The sequence below is a fragment of the Podarcis melisellensis genome, assembly GCF_964234715.1.
Source record: "Podarcis melisellensis genome assembly, chromosome: 12".
Taxonomy (NCBI): Eukaryota; Metazoa; Chordata; class Lepidosauria; order Squamata; family Lacertidae; genus Podarcis; species Podarcis melisellensis.
Window position 1 is genome coordinate 51,241,849 of NC_138544.1, and position 22,802 is coordinate 51,264,650.

The 22,802-nt window shown below is 44.9% G+C and overlaps 1 protein-coding gene and 1 long non-coding RNA gene across 10 annotated transcripts in view; one reads left to right on the plus strand and one right to left on the minus strand.

Moving 5' to 3' along the window:
* The window catches only part of LOC309381042 (sodium channel protein type 5 subunit alpha-like), a 215,660-nt gene that overhangs the window by 161,964 nt on the left and 30,894 nt on the right, over positions 1–22,802 (minus strand). For all 9 annotated transcript variants that reach the window (XM_081931409.1, XM_081931407.1, XM_081931408.1 and 6 more), the window contains exons 5-6: positions 21,088–21,179; positions 596–820 (exon numbers count right to left, since the gene is read on the minus strand). In XM_081931409.1, the coding sequence (XP_081787535.1) occupies positions 596–820; positions 21,088–21,179 (317 nt within the window). The remainder of the gene's footprint in view (positions 1–595; positions 821–21,087; positions 21,180–22,802) is intronic.
* Positions 1–22,802, plus strand: part of LOC309353405 — a 157,457-nt gene that overhangs the window by 68,932 nt on the left and 65,723 nt on the right. The window lies entirely within an intron of this gene.

Here is a 22,802-nt window from a genome sequence, read left to right on the forward strand (position 1 = left end):
TGTTTCCATGCATAATGCCGAGCCTTCTTGGCACAGAACTCTGAGCTTCCGCATGGTGTCGAACTTGGATTTATTTATTTAAACACAGAAGCAAAGAGAGTGTGGCGATCACACAGGGTCCCCGGACGTTTGACGGTCAATTGACCCTGTGCCACCACTGTGGTTGCTTTCTTCACTGTCACCAACCCGTTTCTCCTCACACGGAGCCCAGTCAGTTGTTAACATTAACAAATAATCAAGTTTATTTTTAGGCATGAACAAGCTTATGGTTTCAGTTAATTTTACTCGGCAGTTTCTTAATCTTAGTTCCTTAACTGTCCTATGCGTTCCTAAAAACTTCAAACTGATTATTCCAGCTATCTATCTGACCCCACCTGACAATTCCTCTCACTCTCTCACTACACAACTCAACCAACCCACAGACTTATATCCTCCCTCTTCCCTCTTCAACTCCCAACTCTCAACCGACTTCCACACAACCCTCACTCTCACTCTAACTCCTCCTATCAGTTTCCACTGGCCAATCACATCACACTCGTTTTAACCCTTCCCTTATGACCCACCTAGGAGGCAAACGCCACAGAGAGCATCTTACCTGCATCATTTAAAAAAGCATCTAAGGACGGCCACCTCGCCTCGTCCGGTATGAATGTGCCGTTAATGGTGGTGTTAAACTTCCGGACACACTTCTGCCTCAGATTTCCCATGAAGAGTTGGAGCCCTATGAGGGCGAAAACACTCAAGCAAAAAACGGTCAAGATCATCACATCGGCAAGTTTCTTAACTGACTGGATAAGGGCACCTACGATGGTCTTCAAACCTAAGGAGACAAAGGTTAGCAGGTTATAGGATGAGATACAAAAGTGCAAGAGCATTGTACGGGTATTAAAAGTCAGTGCTAGTAGCATCTACAAGACACCCACCCCAAGTACCTCCCAGTTGTGAATGCATGGCATAGGTAGAATTCCCATCGAATTTCACTTGTAGTGAAATTCGGAGAGAATTTGGAGGCTCCAGCTCAGGCAAAACATCTGTTGGAAGTCTGAGGGAAATGAAAATAATTCCGGTAAGACTAATGAAATGAGGCAGGGAGTCTGCCCCGCTCTGTGCAATGTGAAATTAAAGACTGTTCCATCCTTATGTCCCAATTTCTTCCATACATTTTCCTCCCTACTGATCTGGTGTAGTTCTGAGAATCTCAATGGGACGCTGGCCATTAATTCCAGAAGGTTTGTTTGTAAATGCGGTATTAAGGTTCCAGTCCTCAACCACTTGGGGATCAATGAAATGCTTTTAAGAAGCAGGGTCAAAACTGGTGAAACCCAAGAACAATGGCTGGTTCTATATTTGTAATAGCTGCCAAGGGGTTATGCATATAGCATCAGCTCCAAGGTTTCAGAAGGCCTTGGGCAAGTTCCCCTACATGGGCTCCCATCCCTCAATTTATCTACCTCTGCAATACAGCATGTCCAGGGGCTCTTGTCAGCGGGACTCCACCTGGAGTGTGGGCCGTCAGCAGATTCCTGAAGGTGCCACCCCTTCACACTGACTCTGTGTGTATATTTGCAGAACATCTGATAATAAATGGCGTTTTTTAAGATGAGGAAAAGGCTGTAACTAAGCTCCAAGCCAACAAGACAGGGTGTACACATATACTCAAATAAACTTTGTATTTCTGGTTTGTGTGTGTGTGATTACAAGTTCTCAAACAAAAGACTCTAGAGAGCCAGAAACCAACATCCTAAATTCCCTGTACTTTTACAGAAGTCAGTGTCATCGGGTTCAATTGGACTTAACGCCAGGTATAGGATTGCTGCCTTTGTGAATTTTCGACAGTGGGTGAATGTAAAATCCCCTGCACAGAAATATAAAAGTTTACAACTGGATTCTCAGCATTTTGGATTTCAGCGTTAGTGGTGAACTTGGAAAATTAGTTCAACTTACAACGCATATAAAATTTGGCTTTGATTCTAGTGTTTCATTGCTTGGGTAGGAGGAAATCCCTAGTGCTCAACTTCAATAGGACCAGATTTTGGTATGCAAGGGGTAATTAGCCAAAGAAACTGGCCCAATGGTGAAACGCGGTAGCAACTTCTTAAAGAAAAACAGGTGTTCAGGTGAGTGGAGTGGGTTGGTTTGGCTGTCTGTGTTGTTGACAGGTAGTTGTTGCCAAATTTGCAAATTCCTTAATGCCGTGTTGTTCAAGAAACCCCTATGGCTACTGGAAACTTGTGCCGGGGAGTTCCTCAATGAGAAGATCAGTCAAATAAGCTTCCTGGATAGAAAGCTTGGCCACCACTCAATGCCATCTAGACCAGTACTGCCTGCTCTGACTGCCAGAAACTCTCCAAAGACCCAGAGGGGAATCTTTCCTATCGCCAGCTACCTCAGGTCCTTTTCAGCTGGCAACTGAAGGCAGAAAACTTCTGCATGTGAAGTGTGTGCTTAGCCTGTGATCTGTGGATACTTTCCTGTTGGGCGAATAGAGAGCTCTTCACTTATACTGGTCCAGCCAGCCCAACAACGACTGCCTTTACTGCACTCTCCAAGGTCCCAGACAAGAATATTTCTGCTGGAGATCAGTGGTGCAGGGAAGGGGGAGTTTAAGGCAGGAGAGACAGAGTCATCTTCTTGGACACCCAGATGAATGCAAACTCTCCTTGTCCCGGCAAGCCAATGAAGGGATAACAAAGCTTTCAAGTTTGTTTGTGACTTATCACCATAGAGGAAGACAGAGGAAAACAAAGCAGAGGCAGGGATGCTTAATTTTCTTTCCTTTGATGAAGTTCCTACTTCCTGCCAGCATTTTAATGGTAACGCTTCTTTGCGAGATTGTTTGTGTTCTTAATTAAATGCTGTCGGTTGCATTTCAGCTGGCTGAAGATCTCTTGGTAAAGCTCAATGTGTTTTACAAGCTGAACCAATGTAATCATTTAGCAGCATCACCCGCTTCAATTGAGCTTATTCCATGGAAAATATGCACAGGATTGTATTCATGCTGATCCTAATAAATGGAACTTTATGCAGTTGTATTGCTGCTCTTTGGGTTTACGTGCGTTTATAAAAAGGCTGGCATTTCGGACTCTCGTCTGCTATGAGAGCTGTCATGGTGAACGCCATTAGATTTCTGCTGGAGACTGATGTTGAAAAAAATGTTGAAATATACATTCAAAAAGAAACCAGAAGCATTTTTACTGGGCATTGTGGGGAGTGATATAAATAGAAAGGAATGTAAGCTCTTTTTACATGCAATAACAGCAGCAAGAATATTACCGGCCCAAAAATGGAAGCAAGAAGAATTACCGATGATTGAAGAATGGAGGATGAAGTTAATGGACTATGCAGAACTAGATAAACTAACAGGAATGATTCGAAACCGGCAGGACCAGAAATTCACGGAAGACTGGAGTAAATTTATGGACTACTTGAAAAGTATTTGTGAAGATCAGACGACGTTTGTAGGTTTGCAAGAAGTTTTGTGAGGAGTATTATTGGAAGTATTGCAAAAATGGAGAAGTGGAAGGATGATTTGTTAAGAGATGTAAGGGCAATATAAAGTTAAGAGGTGGTTAAAACGGTGGATCATCAGAGGTGCTGATGGAAGTCTAAAAAGATTGTATAAGTGATAAGTTTTGTGGTACATTTTATAATTTATATGTTAAAATCAATAAAAAAAATTAAAAAAATTCTGCTGGAGACTGAAGGCAGAACCCTCTGTGTGCCAAACATTTCCTCTACAGGTGAGCCATGGAACCCCCTCTGCAGAAAGAGAATTTGATGTGTTCTCAAGAGCATCTGCCATTCATGTGCGTTAGCAGAGAGGCCCAAGAGGAGCTGTGTGGACCCTAAGATGCTCCCCAGAATCTTCTGTAAGAGAGAAAGGTTCCATAGCAGCACCTATGGGTTTCTCAGCAGAACTGGTTCGCAAGGATTCTGTGCAGGAAGAAAGTCTGAAAGCCATTGCTTTGAGGGAATGTTCTCACGGAGACACACAGCAACAAGGTCGGTGCACAAAGGCAGGCAGATCAGCTTTCTAATGATTCTATTTCAACAGAACAGGGAACAGAGCAGCCAAATAGTCCATCAATTAGAAATCCATTTGGATCCTCTTTCTAAAGGCAGGTCCAGCCCAGACCTCCTCCTGTTGCAGTTTGTTAAAAGCTGGCTTGCTTCTCGCACTCCGTCTTCATTGTCCCCGGATTAGTCTTTATGTTTCCTCCTCTCGGGATTGTGGGCTCAGTCTCTCTCAGAGAATAATGCTGATCAAGCACAAAGAATAGCTGTGCGCCACCTTTCACACATCAGTGACCAATGCATGAAGATGTCTCGACGGATTGCGAACTAGCTTGAAGGGGGAGCGCAGACAGAGATGAACTAAGCTAAGCAAGACTTGCTTAACAGAAACAATCTATCACAAATGGGCAGGTGCACGTAAAACTGGCAGAAACATTCTAGTTCTTTTAGCACATATGAATAGCCCTTTAAAATAATATTCCAGGCAATGTGTGCTTTTTGAAAAGGCTCTGGTGGTGGAAGGCAATATGATACAACAGCTGGGAATATAAGGGGGCACCAGAAGATGTCTGACCAAACATAAGTAAGGGGTAGCAAGAACAGTCTAAGGGTAAAGGGACCCCTGACCATTAGATCCAGTCGTGACCGACTCTGGGGTTGCGGTGCTCATCTCGCTTTATTGGCCGAAGCAGCCGGTGGACAGTTTCCAGGTCATGTGGCCAGCATGACTAAGCCGCTTCTGGCGAACCAGAGCAGCGCACGGAAACGCCGTTTACCTTCCCGCCAGAGTGGTACCTATTTATCTACTTGCACTTTTGACGTGCTTTCAAACTGCTAGGTTGGCAGGAGCAGGGACCGAGCAACAGGAGCTCACCCTGTCGCGGGGATTCAAACTGCCGACCTTCTGATTGGCAAGCCCTAGGCTCTGTGGTTTAACCCACAGCACTACCCGCGTCCCTTCAAAAAAGCAGTTAATGAGGCACCATTTGGGCAGCTGCCATGTCAAAGACCTCAGGAGCAGAGAGCTAACTGAGACAAGTCATACAACTACGGCCAAATATCCCTGTCTGGCAGAGTAAGGATGAGCCACGCTTCTGCGTTCTTTCATCTTGCTCCCCTCCATCAGTTCTTCACTCACTTCTTTCGTTCTCTCCTCTCCAGGTGTGCTAGGCTTCAGCGAAGCCATGCTTGTTAAGGACAGACAGCAAAGCCCTGCAGGATCAGGCCCACGGTATATCCAGCCCAGCATCCTGTTCTCACTGCGGCCAACCAAATGCCCACGGGAAGCATGCAAGCAGAAACTAGAGTGATAACACTCTCCCCTTCCTGTAGTTTCCAGCAACTGGTATTCAGAAGCCTATTGCCTCTGACAGTGGAGGTAGAAAACAGCAATCATAGTTAGTAGCCATTGATAGTCTTGTCCTCCGTGAATTAGTCTAATCCTCTTTCGGGGGCTATCACTGTTTCTCGTGGGAGTGAACTGAATGGTTTAATTATATGCTGTGTGAATAAGTACTTTCTTTTGTCTCTCCTGAATTTTCCAGCGTTCAGCTTCAATGGATGTCAGCGCAATCTAGCATTATGAGCGAGAGAAGGACTTTCCTCTATTCACTGTCTACGTGCTGCATATTTTTATACAATTCTAGCAGGCCGCCTCTTACTTGCTGCCTCTAAACGGAAAAAAGAAGAGCCTCAAATGCTGCAAGCTTTCCTCATTTGGGTTGCTGCTTTTTGAACCTTTTTCCAACCTTGCAATGTCCTTTTCTGAGGTGAGGCAAGAAGAACTTATAATGGCAGTATAATGGCATTATAGGGTGATGCTAGAACTGGGAAATGGTGGCTGGAGGGTTCATTTCAAACCAGGGTGTGAAACCTGGATTTCGCATCCAGTTTTCATATCCTGGTTAGCAGGGAGCCCTTAAACCACAGGTTTGTGGATTGAGCATCATGGGGAAATGTGGCTTAAAGAGACTAAAATAACAATTGTTCTCAGGCTGATTTGTGTGAAAGTGTGCACTATGCAAGACATAAAGGTAAAGGGGCCCCTGACCATTAGGTCCAGTCGTGACCGACTCTGGGGTTGTGGCGCTCATCTCGCTTTACTGGCCAAGGGAGCCAGCCTACAGCTTCTGGGTCATGTGGCCAGCATGACTAAGCCATTTCTGGCGAACCAGAGCAGCGCATGGAAACGCCGTTTACCTTCCCGCTGGAGCGGTACCTATTTATCTACTTGCACTTTGATGTGCTTTCGAACTGCTAGGTTGGCAGGAGCTGGGACCGAGCAATGGGAGCTCACCCCGTCACGGGGATTCGAACTGCCGACCTTCTGATCGGCAAGTCCTAGGCTCTGTGGTTTAACCCACAACGCCACTATACAAGATTTCTTGGTATAAACCAATAAAAACCTGCCAGCGTGTCCCCAAAGTGTGACTTGCCTGGAATCCCATTACTACCATATATACTATTTGGAGCCAGTGCATTATAGTGGCTAGAATGTCAGAGTAGGAATGGAGAGGCCTGGGTTCAGATCCAGCCATAGAGCTTGCTAGGTGACCTTTGGCAATCACCACTCCACAACCTAACCTACTTCACAGGGTTGTTGTGAGGAGTTGTGGGGGTGTGATAAATTTGTGTATAAACCATTATTTTTTATTTCTGACTCCTTTCTTGGAACTGCTCCGTTAGATATGGTTACGGAAGGAGAGATAGCTAAACCACAGTCATAACCCTGTCTCTTGCTTGTAAGCTTATAAGTTTAGGGAAACCTTTAATGTTTGACAGACTATTGTATTTTAATATTTTGTTGGAAACCCAGCCAGATGGGCGGGGTATAAATAATAAATTATTATTATTATTATTATTATTATTATTATTATTATTATTATTATTATTATTTTAGACCTGCTGTATGTGATCGAGCGACAGGCTGTGTGTCCTAACCCTGTCTCACGTTTATCACAGTATTAATATGCCAGGTCTCTTATCAGGGGTTTCAAGCAATCATTGTAGCAATGCATACCGCGAGTGAAGCAGCGTTTTTAATCAGTTGAGGATTAAAGATCCAACCCAAACTTGCAAAAAAATAATAATATTGTGTTGAAAGGGGGGGGGGCGGCAGAATAAACACAGGAACCTAGTAAGTGGTTTTCTTATTTTTATGTTTATAGAAAGCAAACCATCAAAAAGCAGTTGTTCACCCGGGGTAGTTTTATGGGAGATGCAGCCCTAATATTACTAATTTTTCAGGTCAGTTTCCAAACTGTGTTCTATTCATCCAGTTATTATGGTTTTAAATAGAAATATAATCCCCTCAGTGTTGGGTTTTTTTTTCCCATGTTTAATCTTCTCAGGCATCAGAACATTTCATTTTGATTCTTATAACCCACCCCCTCTCTGCAGCCTGCGATATTCCACATACAGGCAGGTGTGTGCAATGTGTTGTCTATTAAAGCAAGCACAAACCACCAACCCACTATGATTGTGTGGACGCCCTTCAGGCTCAAAATGTCTCTGTTTGCCACCTGCCTGGGACTACATATGGTCCCGAGTATGGCGGGAAACAATACACGGCTGATGGGTGCCATTTTGTCCAGCGGATAAGACGTTACGGAGGACCCTGGTGTGAAGAATCCTCTGCCGTTTAGCAGGACACTTCTCGAAAAGTAAGATCTTTGCCGGCTGCATGAAAAGTGACATCATTTACTGTCATGACCAACTAAAGTATTTTCGCCCACAAAGATTTCACTTGAGGGAGGAATATGGATGCCATTTTAATGCGTGTCTGTTACGTGTTAAAATTACTTACAAGGCTTCCAGATAATTTTGTGTTGAGTCACTTCAACCCACCCCTAAAACGGCTGGGAATGTAACTTTCTCTTCAAATTAACTCTATATATATAATTTCACAGGCGAGTCCCCCTGCACATGTTCTATTTGCTTGTATGTTTTAATATCGTTTCAAGCTGCATTTTTTGATTTTAACTAATATTGATTTTATATTATAAGTATATTGTACTCTTAAGAGATTTAAGAAACAACAACGCATCAAGCTGTTTAGAAATGCTGTTTAAATAAATAAATCCAGGAGGATTAAAGCCGTTTTGAGCCAAAACCGCCATTGACAACAGTGAGGGAGGAGGGCAACCCAATTAGGCTCCTGATTCTGACTACTAGTGTCAGCTGTCTGAGGGAAGAGCTGTGTGACAGGAGTTGTCCTGCCTTCCTGGCCTGGATGTTGTGACCAGCTCTGTTCTGGGGAGTGGCGAAGTGTTTCAGGGGAGGGTCTGCTCTTTAGCAAGGGCAAGATGGCCAGAACCGCCACTGGCACCGGCTGCAACCTGAAGAGCTTACTTTCCCCTCTTCCCTCCCATTCCCTTTTTTTCCTCCCATGTCATGACTTCTTATACTGTGAGCCTCAGGACAGGGTCCGGGGCTTAGATCTGATTTATGTTAAGCAACTCCGAGAGCCTGAAAGGGGATACAAATATTGTACGTAATTAATGTCCCACTGGGTGAAGGGTGAATTGTGTCCTTAAATCTCTCTCACTGCCTTTGGCAAAGCCATGCCCAGGAATCGCCATCTTCTTTCCTGGTCCTCCTCCTCCTCCTATGCCTTTTACGGCTTAGGGCCCTCGTATTTACGGGACTGCCTCTCCTGGTCTGCCCCGCAGAGGACGTTAAGGTCCATGGACAATCATAGTTTAGAGGTCCCGGGCCCTAAGGAAGTTAGATTATCCTCCACCAGGGCCAGGGCCTTCTTAGTGATGGCTCCGACCTGGTGGAATGCTCTGTCCCATGAGACCAGGGCCCTGCAGGATTTAACTTCCTTCCGCAGGGCCTGTAAGACAGAACTATTCCATCTGGCTTTCAACTTGAACTTAGCCTGATCTTTTATTCCCCTTCCTTCCTTCACTCACTCCCCTTTTTATGAAGATTACCCGCTCTGGGATCCCACAGCTGGTTCTCCCTTGGTCTCCTCGCTGACCCAAGTGGGACTAATTTAGCCAGCTAGCCCTAGTGATCATGTAATGTTTATTGGATGGATTTTCCCCCTAAATTGATTTTTGATTCTCGATTCTATTGTTATTTACGTTTCATACCGTATCTTATGCTGGTTTTTTTGTAGCATCAATTAAGTGTTTTAAATTTGTTGTTAGCCGCCCTGAGCCCGGTTTCCTGAACCGGGAAGGGCGGGGTATAAATAAAATTTATTTATTTATTTATTTATTTATAACTGCATCCTGCCATGCAGAAAGGAGACGTGTAAAGGCTTTCCAACCACAGAAATAAAAGCATTGCAGGAAAGTTTGATAGCTGCCTGTCAGGATGCTGTTACAGGCACAAGAGCAGAGGAAGTAAAAATTACAGCTGGCCACCCTAGATGTTTCCTAAACGGTCTTTAGGTGATCTCTCAGGTATTGGGGGCAGAGAGAAGAGAAAACGTTTGCTTAAAGGTCTCTGCGCTCCCCAGAGCTAGCTGCCATGTTCTGAAAGGTGATTGCTAAGATGTATTCGAACTTCAGTGGCGATTCAATCTGCAGCGGGAAATAATCCATCGTTGATATGATGCCAATGGGAAGCAACAGCATTACGGCTTAACGGGACGGGCTGTTTACTGAGCTGCGAAGGCATCGGTTTAACTCCTTCCACCCAAGCATAAAATTGAACTGCGCGGAAGCAAGGTTGCTCATTAGACCCGAGGGGAAAGACCTTTTACGGCCAACGGGGCAACTTTTTCCTGAACTTCTGTGGCATTTCTGAGGTGCCCTTTAGTTCCTTCGAGAAGTGCTATGCTATGCTTGTCCCACTGCCTGTTTTGCTTCTTAAACAAGGCCAAGTTGAAATGGTACCCCACCCGTCCCATTTCTTAGCCCCATTTTTAAGAGGCAAAATGGGAGGCCGGTTTTAGTGATTTTTCAGAGCAGGGGAGAAAAGAGAAAATGTAGGTAACTTGCTGGCCAGAGCAGAGAGCGCTTTTGTCCAGGAGGTGGTAAATAGTGGTCACAAATGTGTAAATCTATCAATTTCTCTTTTTTCAAATGTAGGGTCAGTTCACCACTTTTCCACATCAGTTTGCTATTTATCTATCTATCTGTTTAATCTATTTATTTATTTATCTATCATCTATCTATCTATGGTAATCACTCACGGACATTTTAGTGTGACACTACCCTAATATACACATTTTTGCAGAGCATTTTTTCTTTATATAATGCATTTTGTATATTATTATTATTATTACTACTAATAAATGCTTCTTTATGCACACTTTACCTCAGTATATGCATTTCTTGCCTCGAGAAACTAAAACTGACATTCTTCTCTACATATTCTCGAATTCCTGTTTTTATATGCCTTTATATTACCGTTTTTCTTATTTTGTGTTGCATTTCTATTTGAACATTACATATGTGTGTGTGTGTGTGTGTGGTATGTATGTATGTATGTGTGTGTGTGTATATATATATACACACACACACACACACACACACACACACACACAGTCATATCTCGGGATAAATATGCTTCAGAATAAGTATTTGGGGGTTGCGCTCTGTGGTGACCCAGAAGTAACAGAGCACGTTACTTCCAGGTTTCACCACTCACACATGCACAGACGGTCAAAATGACGTCACACGCATGCGCGGAAGCAGCAAAATGCGACCGGCGCATGCGCAGATGAGCTGTCGTGTCTTATGTTCTGTTCAGGATGCGAACGGGGCTCCAGAACGGATCCCGTTCACATCCCGAGCTACCACTGTATCTCCGTTTATAAATGCTTTAAAATAAATTATAGATATATTACAGGTTGGGCCGAGTGCCAAAGAAGCAATCTTCATGAACTTGTGCCCACCACCATTTAAAGTGCAGTGATTTCTTGGGGGGAGAGAAAGCCGGAGTGATAAAATTAAAGTATTGAATGGAACTTGCTACCACGTGAGGCAGTGATGGCCACAAACCTAGATGGCTTTAAAAGAGGAATAGACAAATGCATGGAAGAGGAGAGGGCTATTGATAGCTACTAGCCATGCTGGTAATGTTCTGCCTCCACAGTTGAAGCCAACATTACTTCTGAATACTAGTTCCTGGTAACCGCAGGAGAGGAGAGTGGCTCTTGTGTTCGAATCCTGATTGCGTGTTTCCTATAGGCATCTGGTTGGCCTCTGTGGCAACAGGATGGTGGACTAGATGGTCATCTGGCCGAATCCAGCAAGCTTTCCTTGCGTTCTTACATTCGCAGCAAGGCTCCCTCACTCCACGCCGCCCCCAAACAGAACGAAGACAGGAACGTTGCCTGACCTTTACCTGGAATTGGCTTTGCGACAACACCACACAAATCCAATTTGCCAAATGAGTTCCCCAATTGGTTGGGATCGCTCAAGTAAGGAGGGCAATCAGTGGGAAGAAATGGCACCATAATAGCAGCAAAGAGGAAACAAATGCTGTGAACCGTGGGGGAAAGGAGGGGACATGGAAAAAGTTAAAAAACGGAAAGGTGTTTTCAGGGAATATCTTGGGCTCTTGAAAATATTCACAGGCAAATATTTGGGACACCTCTAATAATCCACAGCATCTGGCAACTGCTTCCACGTGCCACGGGGGCTCTGGGCTCGCGTCTCTCAAAGAGCGGCTCTACATGCCACATGACCAACAACTTTTGGACCTGGAGAGGATGTCAAAAGCATTCTGTGGCATGGTTGTCTGCTCAAAAGCGCAGGTGGGTCTGAAATCACACTGGATGTGAAACCTTTCAACGTGCCCAGCCATCTTGGGAGAATGTGTTAGCTACAAGGGCCAGCAACGTATCTTTTATTGCAATCTTTTCTTTGTTTTTCTGAAGGAGAAACAGGATGTTGCTGGGCTACAACTCCTATCAGCCCCAGCCAACATGGCCAATATTCAGGGGCGATGGATAGTAGTATTCCAGCAACTTCTAGAGGCCACTATACTGGATCCATTCCCAAAGGGGTAGGGAAAATGATTCCCGGCCTCCATTGTTGGGGTCAGCGTGCCTGTGAAAACCAGCTGCTTGGCATCACCAGTGGGGAGAATCCTCAGGTCCTGCTTGCAAGATTTCCACTGGCATCTGGCTGGGCCCTGTGAGAACAGGATGCTAGACTACTTTGGCCCGTGGCCTCATCCAGCCTGCAGGCTCTTCTTATGTTATTATGTCTGTAGACAGTTACTTCAGACTGTTGAGGAAGGCCCGTGTGGTGGCGGGTGTCATGCTTTCGATGCAGAAGGTCTCCGGTCTAATGCGGTTAGAAGGATCTGGTGGCAGGTGGTGGGAAAGGCCTTTGGATGAGACCTTGGAGAGATGCTGTCAGTCAGTGGCTCAACTGAGCTGGTCTAAGGCACCATCATACATTCTAAGTGGGAGCAGTGATATCCTGGAAGGATAGCATCTGAATTAGCCAGAGTGCTTGCACATGAAGCTGTAGTCCAGAACTGCAAATCCATAAAGCTCACTGATCATAGGTTGTGGCTTGCTCGCTGCTTGGCAATGCTTTTGCAGCCAAACTAGATATGCCGCGAATTGTGTGGATGTAACTAGCATGCCACCTTTCCCCCCCCCCTTTTTTGTAACATAGGTAGTCACCAATGAAGGCTTCACTTGAAATTCAAACAGCAGCTCCGGAGAACACGTTTTTCTTGGGACAGTGGCAAGGAGAGAAAGGGTTCAACCTCCCTTCTCCACTCCCAACCCTGAGGCTGCTAAGTCCCAAAACAAAAGATGTGCACCTTAATTGCATCAACACAATTAGAATTGTGTTCAGGTTGACCCTCAGGTACAGAGAGCGCCAAACCAGGACTTTTACAGAGTCCCTGGCAGGATGCCACAGGTAGATGTTGAGCTGAGTTCAGCTCGGTGGGTTGTGGGTCAGGCAGTCTATACAATTGCATGCAGACATATACTGCTCCATTATAAGCTGTAATACAATTGAACTAGCAAACAACAGTCAGTAAACCAGAAACCTTGCAATTAATGCTCAGACTAAAGCCATGGCCAAAAATCCCCCCTCTAACAATTTCACAGAGCCATTGGTCTCCTGTGAATGGGAAGGGGGATTTTTGGCTGTTTTCGGGTGGCTGGAAAAATGTCACATATTTTTGTTGCAGGTGGTGGGGTTGATGTTCCTTAAGACAAGATTGCCAAGGTGGCTTTTTAAATTATTATTAGATTTGGCATCCTATTGGCTGCCTTTTCAATTGTTTAAAGGTACATAGAAATGACACAAAGTACCATACTATCATCCCCATGGACCTTTAGAGCTTGAAATCTCAGCCAGGACAGCTGCTAAAAAGACTATTGGTTGGAGCAACTATGAGTCCTTCTTTTAACTTGTAAAAAGAGAACAACAACAAAAAAGACCCTTAGGCCATCTTGTTTTAAGGTAAACCAACCAAAATTGTCAGTAACTTTCTCCAGTACCTTCAGAGTCAGTTCCCCACCCTGCCCTGTCTGTCCAAAAGCTGGCCCAAAAGTTTCAGCCCAGCTCTAACTCAAGACACACTCAATCAGCAAGGCGATACCTCTAAAGTGAACAGTTTTACTGGCACGTCTCAATCTCTTGGTGCAACAAATAATTAGCAGCGCTCTACATCAAAGCTGTTAATATTATCAGAGTCACGCACATTTAGGACACCATCAGAAATTATTCTTGCATGGTACAACCCTCCCGGGAAGTTCTCCTGCACAAGCACCACTGAAATAAACAGGACTTGTGCGGTCTTGCACCGCTTCCATTTGTTTCAATGGTTAGTGTGCCCAGGGTGACTTCCAGGTGAGTTCTGCCTCTAAGTCTGGCATCCAACTGCAAATGAGGGTCAACTAAAGGGGGGGGGGGAAGCAGCATTAAAAACAGCAAGCAAAACCGAGCCTTGGAAATCAGGGAGCATTCCTCAACACCACCCCAGCTCTCCTACGAAAACCAAACACGTTATTTGTGCTATTGCTCTTTGTGGCATCCGTACCAGATGTTGGCAATCAGCTAAGATACACATCAAAACTTTTCCCCCTCTTCCTGTTTCTTGGAGAGGCAGGGAAAACTGTGATTAGCACTGTGCTTGTTAGCACCTTGTCTATTCTCATCTCGCTACAGAAGGCTTTCCCTTTTCTTCCTTTCTTTGTTAATTAAAGAGTGTTTTCCTGAGTCGGGCAAGTGTGGGCACAACAGAAATAAATAATAGATTCCAGGGAATGTGTGGCATTGCTAGTTACAGGAGGAACTCACGGGCCAGAAGTTCATTCAATCTTGTCAATATTTTATCTTTCCTGCCCTGCCCAATTACTGCAGTGTAGGGATGAGGAGCCTGTGAAACACCAATCAACTCCTGGTCATTGACCATGCCTCTTAGAATTGGTGTTCAACAGCTACATGGCCACAGATTCCCAATCCCCACTCTGTTGAGGGGCTCATAGGGATGCATATATATCCCCTTGTAACATTACACTAGGTATTACTATTACTGTCTAAAAATGGAGCCCCCCTTTGACAGTTCTCACATGTTCCACCTAAGAAAGAAGTTCATATTCACTTCGGCAACCTAGGAATGTTGTGGGACCCCCATGAGAAATGTCACGAGTCCTACCAAAACTCTATTGGTGCCCCTTCTGGCTCCTCAGATGTTTCACCTGTAGAAGGACCCTGTCATGGGCCAGGAGTCAGCTTCACCTGCTGAACAGCAGCCTGGAGGGGAAGAAAGCGGAATGACTTGACCTGCAGCTGATCAGCCTTCAAGGACAGGAAGAGAACGTCATTCCGCATTCCCCCACTTCAGGCTGCTGTTCAGAAGGTGAAGCTGTCTCCTGGCCCACAACACTCCCACATTCTCAATGAATTTCACATTGGATGAAGCTTCTATCTATGTTCATCCCTATTAGACTGGGGCAAAGGTGGGGGTCTGTAGCCCTTCAGAAGCTGTTGGAGCACAACTTATTGGCAGCATTTGCAAACAGTCACCTCTAACCTAAGTGGTACAGTGGGGCAAAATCTGATGGCATTAAAAAAAGAAGAAAGGAAAAGGCACACCCATTCATCACCATCACTCTTGAAATAACAGGTGGGAAATGTGTGGTGCTCCAGATGTTGATAGATTAAAATTCCTCTCATGTCTGACCATGAGAGTTAATTATGAGATCTTGAATGTTTTAAGGGCCCAATAGGTAGCTAGCTAGTCTTGGATCTGGCAGGTAGCGGTTCCATTCCCACCTCTGCCATATGGATTTTTGATTCTGTTATATATGTGTGTGTGTGTATATACACACACATACACATATGTATATATATGTATATATATACACACACACAAACATATCACTTCCTTCATTAAAGGAAAGCAATGGTGGCCAACTGCTGTACTAAATGCAATCAAAATTGCTCACCATTTTACAAAGATAAGAAAGGCAACCTAAATCAATAAGCAGTAATAGTGGTGAAACAGCTAATAGGAATTCAGAGCACTGAAGTAAAAGGTGTTGGCTTTCTTTCTTTCTTTCTTTCTTTCTTTCTTTCTTTCTTTCTTTCTTTCTTTCTAGGACCCTGAGATCCAACAACCAAAGTAAGGTGCAAAATAGTAACTGAGGAGGACAGGCATATGCTAAGAAGTAAGTCTGAATTAAGAATTCTGACCTTAAGAATTAAGAAAGTCTGAATTTAAGAATTAAGTCTAAGAATTAAGTCCACTCCTGGTTTCCCCCAAGCTTTCTTTGTTTCAGCCTCCTAATTTGGGGGCATGGTTTGTTCTTGCTTCTGTTGTTACCCAGAGATCTGCTGGTAGATCCTGAACTATTTTCTGCCTCTTCCCTGCTTTAAACTAGTGAAAGCAAAGTCTTCATAAATCTGTATCTATATTATATCTCTATCAATATCTATCTATTTATATGGAAAAAAGACTTGCCCTATTGACTCCGGCACCTGGTGTGGTGGCCAAGACATATTATAAGAGGCAGAGATCAGTTGGGCTTAGTGCCACAACTGGAACACCCTGCTAATTGCAGCTACAGCAAAGTTTCATGGTGACTCTTGGGAGTTCACACTAATGAAAAGCACCTGGATAATTCAGGGAAAAGGGGAAAAAAAGAGTCTCCAAGAAGACTAAAAGCAGGCATAGGCAAACTCGGCCCTCCAGATGTTTTGGGACTACAGTTCCCATCATCCCTGACCACTGGTCCTGTTAGCTAAGGATCATGGGAGTTGTAGTCCCAAAACATCTGGAGGGCCGAGTTTGCCTATGCCTGACTAAAGGAATTCTTCAAGGGTGACAGGTTGGGATCTGCACATCCCACCCGTTTTCACTGAAAATGTTAACTGAACTTTGACGAAGGGAGCTCCTAAGAGTTTGGATGAGACAGCTGGAAACTTTGTGCTTAGGATATAGGTTAAGCAAGGAGATGGGGGAAGCACCAAGATCAGTGGAGCAGAAGGGAGACCAGCTTGTACCAAGCTGTTTGTTGTTGTTGTTTAGTCGTTTAGTCGTGTCCGACTCTTCGTGACCCCCTGGACCAGAGCACGCCAGGCACTCCCGTCTTCCACTGCCTCCCATAGTTAGCACTAAGCTGTTTATTTAGCTTCAATAATAATATTAAAATTAGCATAAAAGTATGCCATTTTTATTAATGTTTAAAGGGCAAAACCATGCACATTAGAAGTGATTTGAAAGAACAGAGGCTTTAAAAGAAACATGTACGGTAACTTGTCCTTTTTTGGGTACTTTTTTTAGGTACTTCACATACACACACACAGTGTTGTACTTTTAAGTATTATTACTAATGTTGCACTTTTGTATTATTTTCAGCATTACAGTGGTACCTCGCAAGACGAATGCCTTGCAAGATGAAAAACGCGCAAGACGAAAGGGTTTTTCGTTTTTTGAGTTGCTTCGCAAGACGATTTTCCCTATGGGCTTGCTTTGCAAGACGAAAACATCTTGCGATTTTGTTTCCTTTTTCTTAAAGCCGTTAATACCCAGGGAATCCGCACTCCACAAAACAAAAAAACCGCAAAACGAAATAACTCGCAGAACGAATTAATTTCGTCTTGCGAGGCACCACTGTATCATGATTTGTATTGTGTGTAGCTCCTGACAAAGGGGGCTTACCTCCTAAATGTGTTGAGCTAAACAAATAGTAGAACTAAGTAAACAGTTTACTGCAAGAAGTACCAGGGCCTGTCTCTCTTTGGGGACATAGGGCAGTAGGTATACCCCTCAACTGCCCCAATTAAATTGGGACATCCCATGGAGACCCAAAACACACAAATTTTTTGCCTCTGTTGTCTCATGAGAGTCATGTGACTTGCATGAGAGCGCAGCCAGGAAGACACACGTCCCAGTTTTCAGCCTCAACCTGTTGGAGGGTATGGTAAAGGTAAAGGGACCCCTGACCATTAGGTCCAGTCGCGGACGACTCTGGGATTGCGACGCTCAACTCGCTTTATTGGCTGAGGGAGTCGGTGTACAGCTTCCGGGTCATGTGGCCAGCATGACTAAGCCGCTTCTGGCGAACCAGAGCAGTGCACGGAAACGCCGTTTACCTTCCCGCTGGAGCAGTAGCTATTTATCTACTTGCACTTTGACGTGCTTTTGAACTGCTAGGTTGGCAGGAGCAGGGACCGAGCAATGGGAGCTCACCCTGTTGCGGGGATTCAAACCGCCGACCTTCGAATCGGCAAGTCCTAGGCTCTGTGGTTTTACCCACAGCGCCACCCGTGTCCCATGGAGGGTATGGTAGCAGGATGCAAAAGAAGATGATTCTTCCGTACCTTTAATAGCCATGCAGAAGAGGGTAACTTTAGCAGGTGTAGCTTGCCATGCAAATCCCATATATTTTGCCGCAAGTAAAGGTACGGGAGCCCTTTCCTCCTTCACATATGGCCACCCTTTGGGGACCGGACTTGGTGCATGAAGGCTTGCCTTGTCCTACTTTCTGAAAGTAGTTCTGGCTCATGGCACTGAGGGCTGAGTCCTGCAAGCAACCCCTGATACCCAGCATCCTCTGCTGCGACGCTGGTTCACATATCGCTTGGGCTGCTTACACAGTCAGGCCAGTCCTGGCGTCTCAAGATGGAGACAAGATGGAAGCTGAAGTGTGTGCCCAGGGGGGAAGCCAGTACTTTCTGATTAGCATTCAAGTCAGAGGCAACAGGAACACACAGGAAGTTTATTTTGGTTGCTGCCTCATATGCTCTTTCTAAATCACAGCGCTCAGCACTCCGGTTAAAGTTATGGCAGGTCTCCCTGTGTTTAAACCTTTCCTCAGAGGAACTTCTACCTCACACAATTATTATTCTCTGTTATTTTTCAGCGGAATTACTTAGTTAGTCAGGGCAGTGCGCCTCATCTGCACACCAGCCCCAAAATGTACACTGTGTTGTGTTGACAAGACATGCCAAGCCCATCAAATGCACTGCGTGGTGGAGAGCCTGTGTTATGTTTCAACGTGCACACATTCAGCCTCGTTCCTTTTAACCTGGGAAACTGAGAAAAAGCAGATGAGCTGCACTAACAAAACTAGCAGCATTTTTGCGTATGTCGGATTGTGGGGGTAGTGGGAAGACGTATTTTGCCGATCCCACTAGCTGTCACTAGTGAAATTCAGAGTGAATTCAGCGGGTCCTACTGAGGTGAAACATCTGAAGGGTATGAGATGGCCGAGTGTGTTGTATGACTCAAGGCTACAGGAGGGCATCCCATTCCCCATTTCCCATTGGTAGAGCATTTTCCATTTGCACTTCGAAGTGCAAGAGGACACCCCCCTTTTTTTAAGCTTCTGCCATCAAAACAACAACAAAAAAGCTCTATCTGAAACCTGAAGCAGTTCAATCCATTTTCCCCCCTCACAACTCCTTCTGCTGCCTGGGTTAAGACTAGCCCTGAAGAACCTTGGGATGAGCCAAGAGTTTTGCATAACGAGAGTAGATGAGTCTAGAGCGATCAGTCGATCTAGATTTAGATCTATAGATCTAGATCTATAAAATCTTGCCACATACTCCAGAGGGCTGGTGCCATGCTGTTGCATATTACACTAGTTCTGTAAGGTGAACAGGAACTACAGTGGTACCTTGGGTTACATACGCTTCAGGTTACGGACTCCGCTAACCCAGAAATATTGCCTCGGGTTAAGAACTTTGCTTCAGGATGAGAACAGAAATTGTGCTCCGGCGGTGCGGCAGCAGCAGGAGGCCCCATTAGCTAAAGTGGTGCTTCAGGTTACGAACAGTTTCAGGTTAAGAACGGACCTCCAGAACGAATTAAGTACTTAACCCGAGGTACCACTGTAAAGTAATGTAGCAATTGTTGTATGGGGAAGAATCTGTTCTGGGCGAGACTCTAACTGATTCCCCCACATGCAACCATTTCCAAATCACTTCAGTTCCTGTTACTACATGTTCCCTTCTCCTTTCCTGCCTCATTCTGAGGTGCTGGTTTTTCAGCTCAACTTATCGTTGCAAGGTGGCCACGAGTGAGGCGTGGGCACACGTGTTTTTCTTCCCAGCAAACATTTACCCAGCACTCTGCAGTCCTCCTGGCTGCCCACACTTCCTGATCTGAGAAAGTCCACCGAGAGATGCTAGGTCTTCCCCTGGGCTTTAATTCCCAGGCAGGCACCTGCACCCCACCTGTGAAAAATCCACTGACATTTCTCTCCCCTTTGATCACTTCCAAATGCAATTTCTTTTCTCAAAAACTGATAGGAAATGGCGGGAGGAGGGAAAATACACTTACAGGAGAAATTTTCAGCAAACCATACCTTAAAAATATACTAAGGGTGCAGATAATGTGTGCTGTTGCTTTGGTGTTCCTATTTCAACCGAGAGCGCCACAGTGAAGATGTTTGCCATCTAATGGAGTGGAAAAAAATCTTCCCATCTCCTAAATGGATGTTGTTGTTTTTCCTCGCCCACCCCCCTTTTTAAAAGCAGTCTCTTTAGACTATTTTTGACCTGTAATTGCCAACATCTGTTCAGGATAATCATCTACAGGAACTACCATGCACGGGGTTGTTTTGCCACCTTCTCTACCTTGCCATGCAGGTCAAAAATGTTAAACACTGAGGCTGAATGAGACCTGTCCATAGATACACCGAGGGCACATTTGCTTGTTTTCCCCATCGATCTACTTTCAGAGAAAACACCGTCCTCCATTTAAGAGATGAAAGCAACTGTAACTAAGCATCTTTAAATGCTGACAAAGGCAACAGAGGCTGCATGTTTCTTTTGCTAAAAAAGGGGGGGGGCAATGGGAGAGGGAGCCAAAGGTCATGATCTACAGGAATATTCTTCACAATGGAATGAAAAGGAGCCGCATAAAAGCACAGCAGCACCACGCCATTCATATCAGTGGCCCTTGTGCAGAAGAGCATTTTGGCGGAATTGTGCCCACATTCCCTCTGCACTGAGCTACCGATTGATTGATTGATTGATTGGTTGGGTCGGAATTAACTCAGATCGAATGATAATGGCGAGGCAGCCCACAACAGATCCTTCAGATTCCTTTATTCCACCCCAAACAAAGCAATGAATGGCATTTGGTTTTAATTTAGCCTGGAGATCAGCACAATGACAAAAAAATTATTGATCGGCCTTGCAATTTTTTTTCCTTGTGGTTGATTTTTTTTTTCATATGTTGCCATTTACCCCAATATTTTTATTTCATTATTTAAAGAGAGAGTGGGGGAGGGGAGAGAGAAGCAACCCACTCAGATTTAGTCATTTATGTCTAACTAGCCAATCTGAATTTGTTGGACTCCCATTCCCAAACTGTACGAAAACAGGGCTGCGGGAAACTTTGCAAGGCGCATTCTCGGCTCATGATTGTCATGGGCTGGGAAATTTCAGAGCCCTGAAGAGCCTTTGATGCCTCCACCAAAAATTGCCGGGAGTGGGGTAAACATATGAAAAAAAAGTATTCTATTGACAGGACCCATTCCCCACACTCATCCATTCCCAGGTCAAGTGCCGTTCATTATTTCAAGCTGTGTCCTACCGACAGCCGTTTTGCTACGGGGAATGGCGCATAAGCTTTTGTGAGTGCACGCAGCCCAAGTGTTTAACCTCAAATTGTTTTTTTCACCTGAAATGACTGAGATTGTTTTCAGCGCGCGAAGAACTCTGAACGTTCGTAAGGCTGATACATTGCCCAGGTCCACAAATTCAGTTATGTATCTGCAAACAAGGGAAAGTCACACACAAGAAGACCGTGACAACAACGCCAGCAAAGTAATGACAGAAGAAGAGAGAGAGAAAGAGAAGAGAGAGAGAGAAGGGTTTGGGGAGGGACAGGAAAAAAGTCAATTGCAGCTGAGAGCAGATATGCAAGGATCAGGGCTTCTTACCTGGAATGTACGAAATAGTTTTTAAAGCTCTCAATACCCTGAAATTCCGAAGTGCGGAAATTTTGCCTAGTTTTGTAAATTCTCCTACAAACCTGTTGAATTAAACCACAGTTATTTGGAAATACACAGCAGGGCACATGCAGCTGGAGATTGCATGAACATCGCATTGGCTCATTTAGCTTAGGCTGGTGGGTTTCAAGTCTCCTGCCTTCGGGAAGCCCTGCCCCAGCTTATCTTCCCTGCTGCAGAAGTTTATGAGATCGTTTTGGGGCACAAAGTTAGCTTATGTGGCATGTTAGCCAGGGCTCTCAGGCTTCATCATCAGGCATCATGGGTTTACCGTATTTTTCACTCTATAAGATGCACCAGACCACAAGACGCACCTAGTTTTTGGAGGAGGAAAACAGGAAAAAAAAAATTCTGAATCTCAGAAGCCAGAACAGCAAGAGGGATCGCTGCGCAGTGAAAGCAGCAATCCCTCTTGCTGTTCTGGCTTCTGGGATAGCTGCGCAGCCTGCATTCGCTCCATAAGACGCACACACATTTCCCCTTTTTAGAAGGGAAAAAGTGAGTCTTATAGAGCAAAAAATATGGTAATTTACAGCCCACCTTTCTTCTGTGATGGAGCTCAAGACAGTGTACGGAGGGTTCCTAACACGGTCTCCTTTCCAGGCACTGATCAGTCCCAGACATACATAGCCTTTGAAAGGTTGCTGCACCTTGTGCCATGCACCATATTCTATAGTGCCCTGTTGTGAATGCAAAGGGCATCCTGGAACTCAACCAAAAATATCCTGCAACAATGCACTGCTGAGCAAGATCAGTATTAGCAGGCGAAGCGTCTTTCTTGCCCACCATTACTGATATTCTCATTGAGGAACCCCTGAGAATGCTCCTAATGTAGACCATCTCACCATTGGAAAACCACTGACTTGGGGCAAAGACATGAGTCATCATGACTTGGTCTTGGAATCATGGAGCGGCAATCATCTTCCTGAACACAGATGGGTTTTGATGACTGGCTTAGATTTGGTAGGCCAACTGAATCATGCCATTGGTGAGTGCCATGGAACAGGAAGACAGGGGTGGTGTGTATGTGTGTGTATCTTTGTGTGTGTGTACCTCGGCTGCACAGCGTAATGGAATCCCATCTCTGAGCTTCCTGCAATCAGGCCAGAAGGGGAAGGCAAGGTTGGCAACTATTGAGTTTCTGGGCATGGATCACATAAAACCAGCCAGGTTTGAATGCTAAGGAGCGGATAGGCATTAAGAGAAGCAAGCTTTCTTGGAGAAAGCAACACATCTATCCCAAGCTGAAGGTCAATTCAAGGGGCCTGGAAATAGTTAATATTACTGGATGATGTTATGTTGGTTTTCCCCAACCAGATGCCCTCTAGATGCTCTTGACTACAGCTTCCATCATCCCTGACCATGTTGGCTGGGAGCTATAACC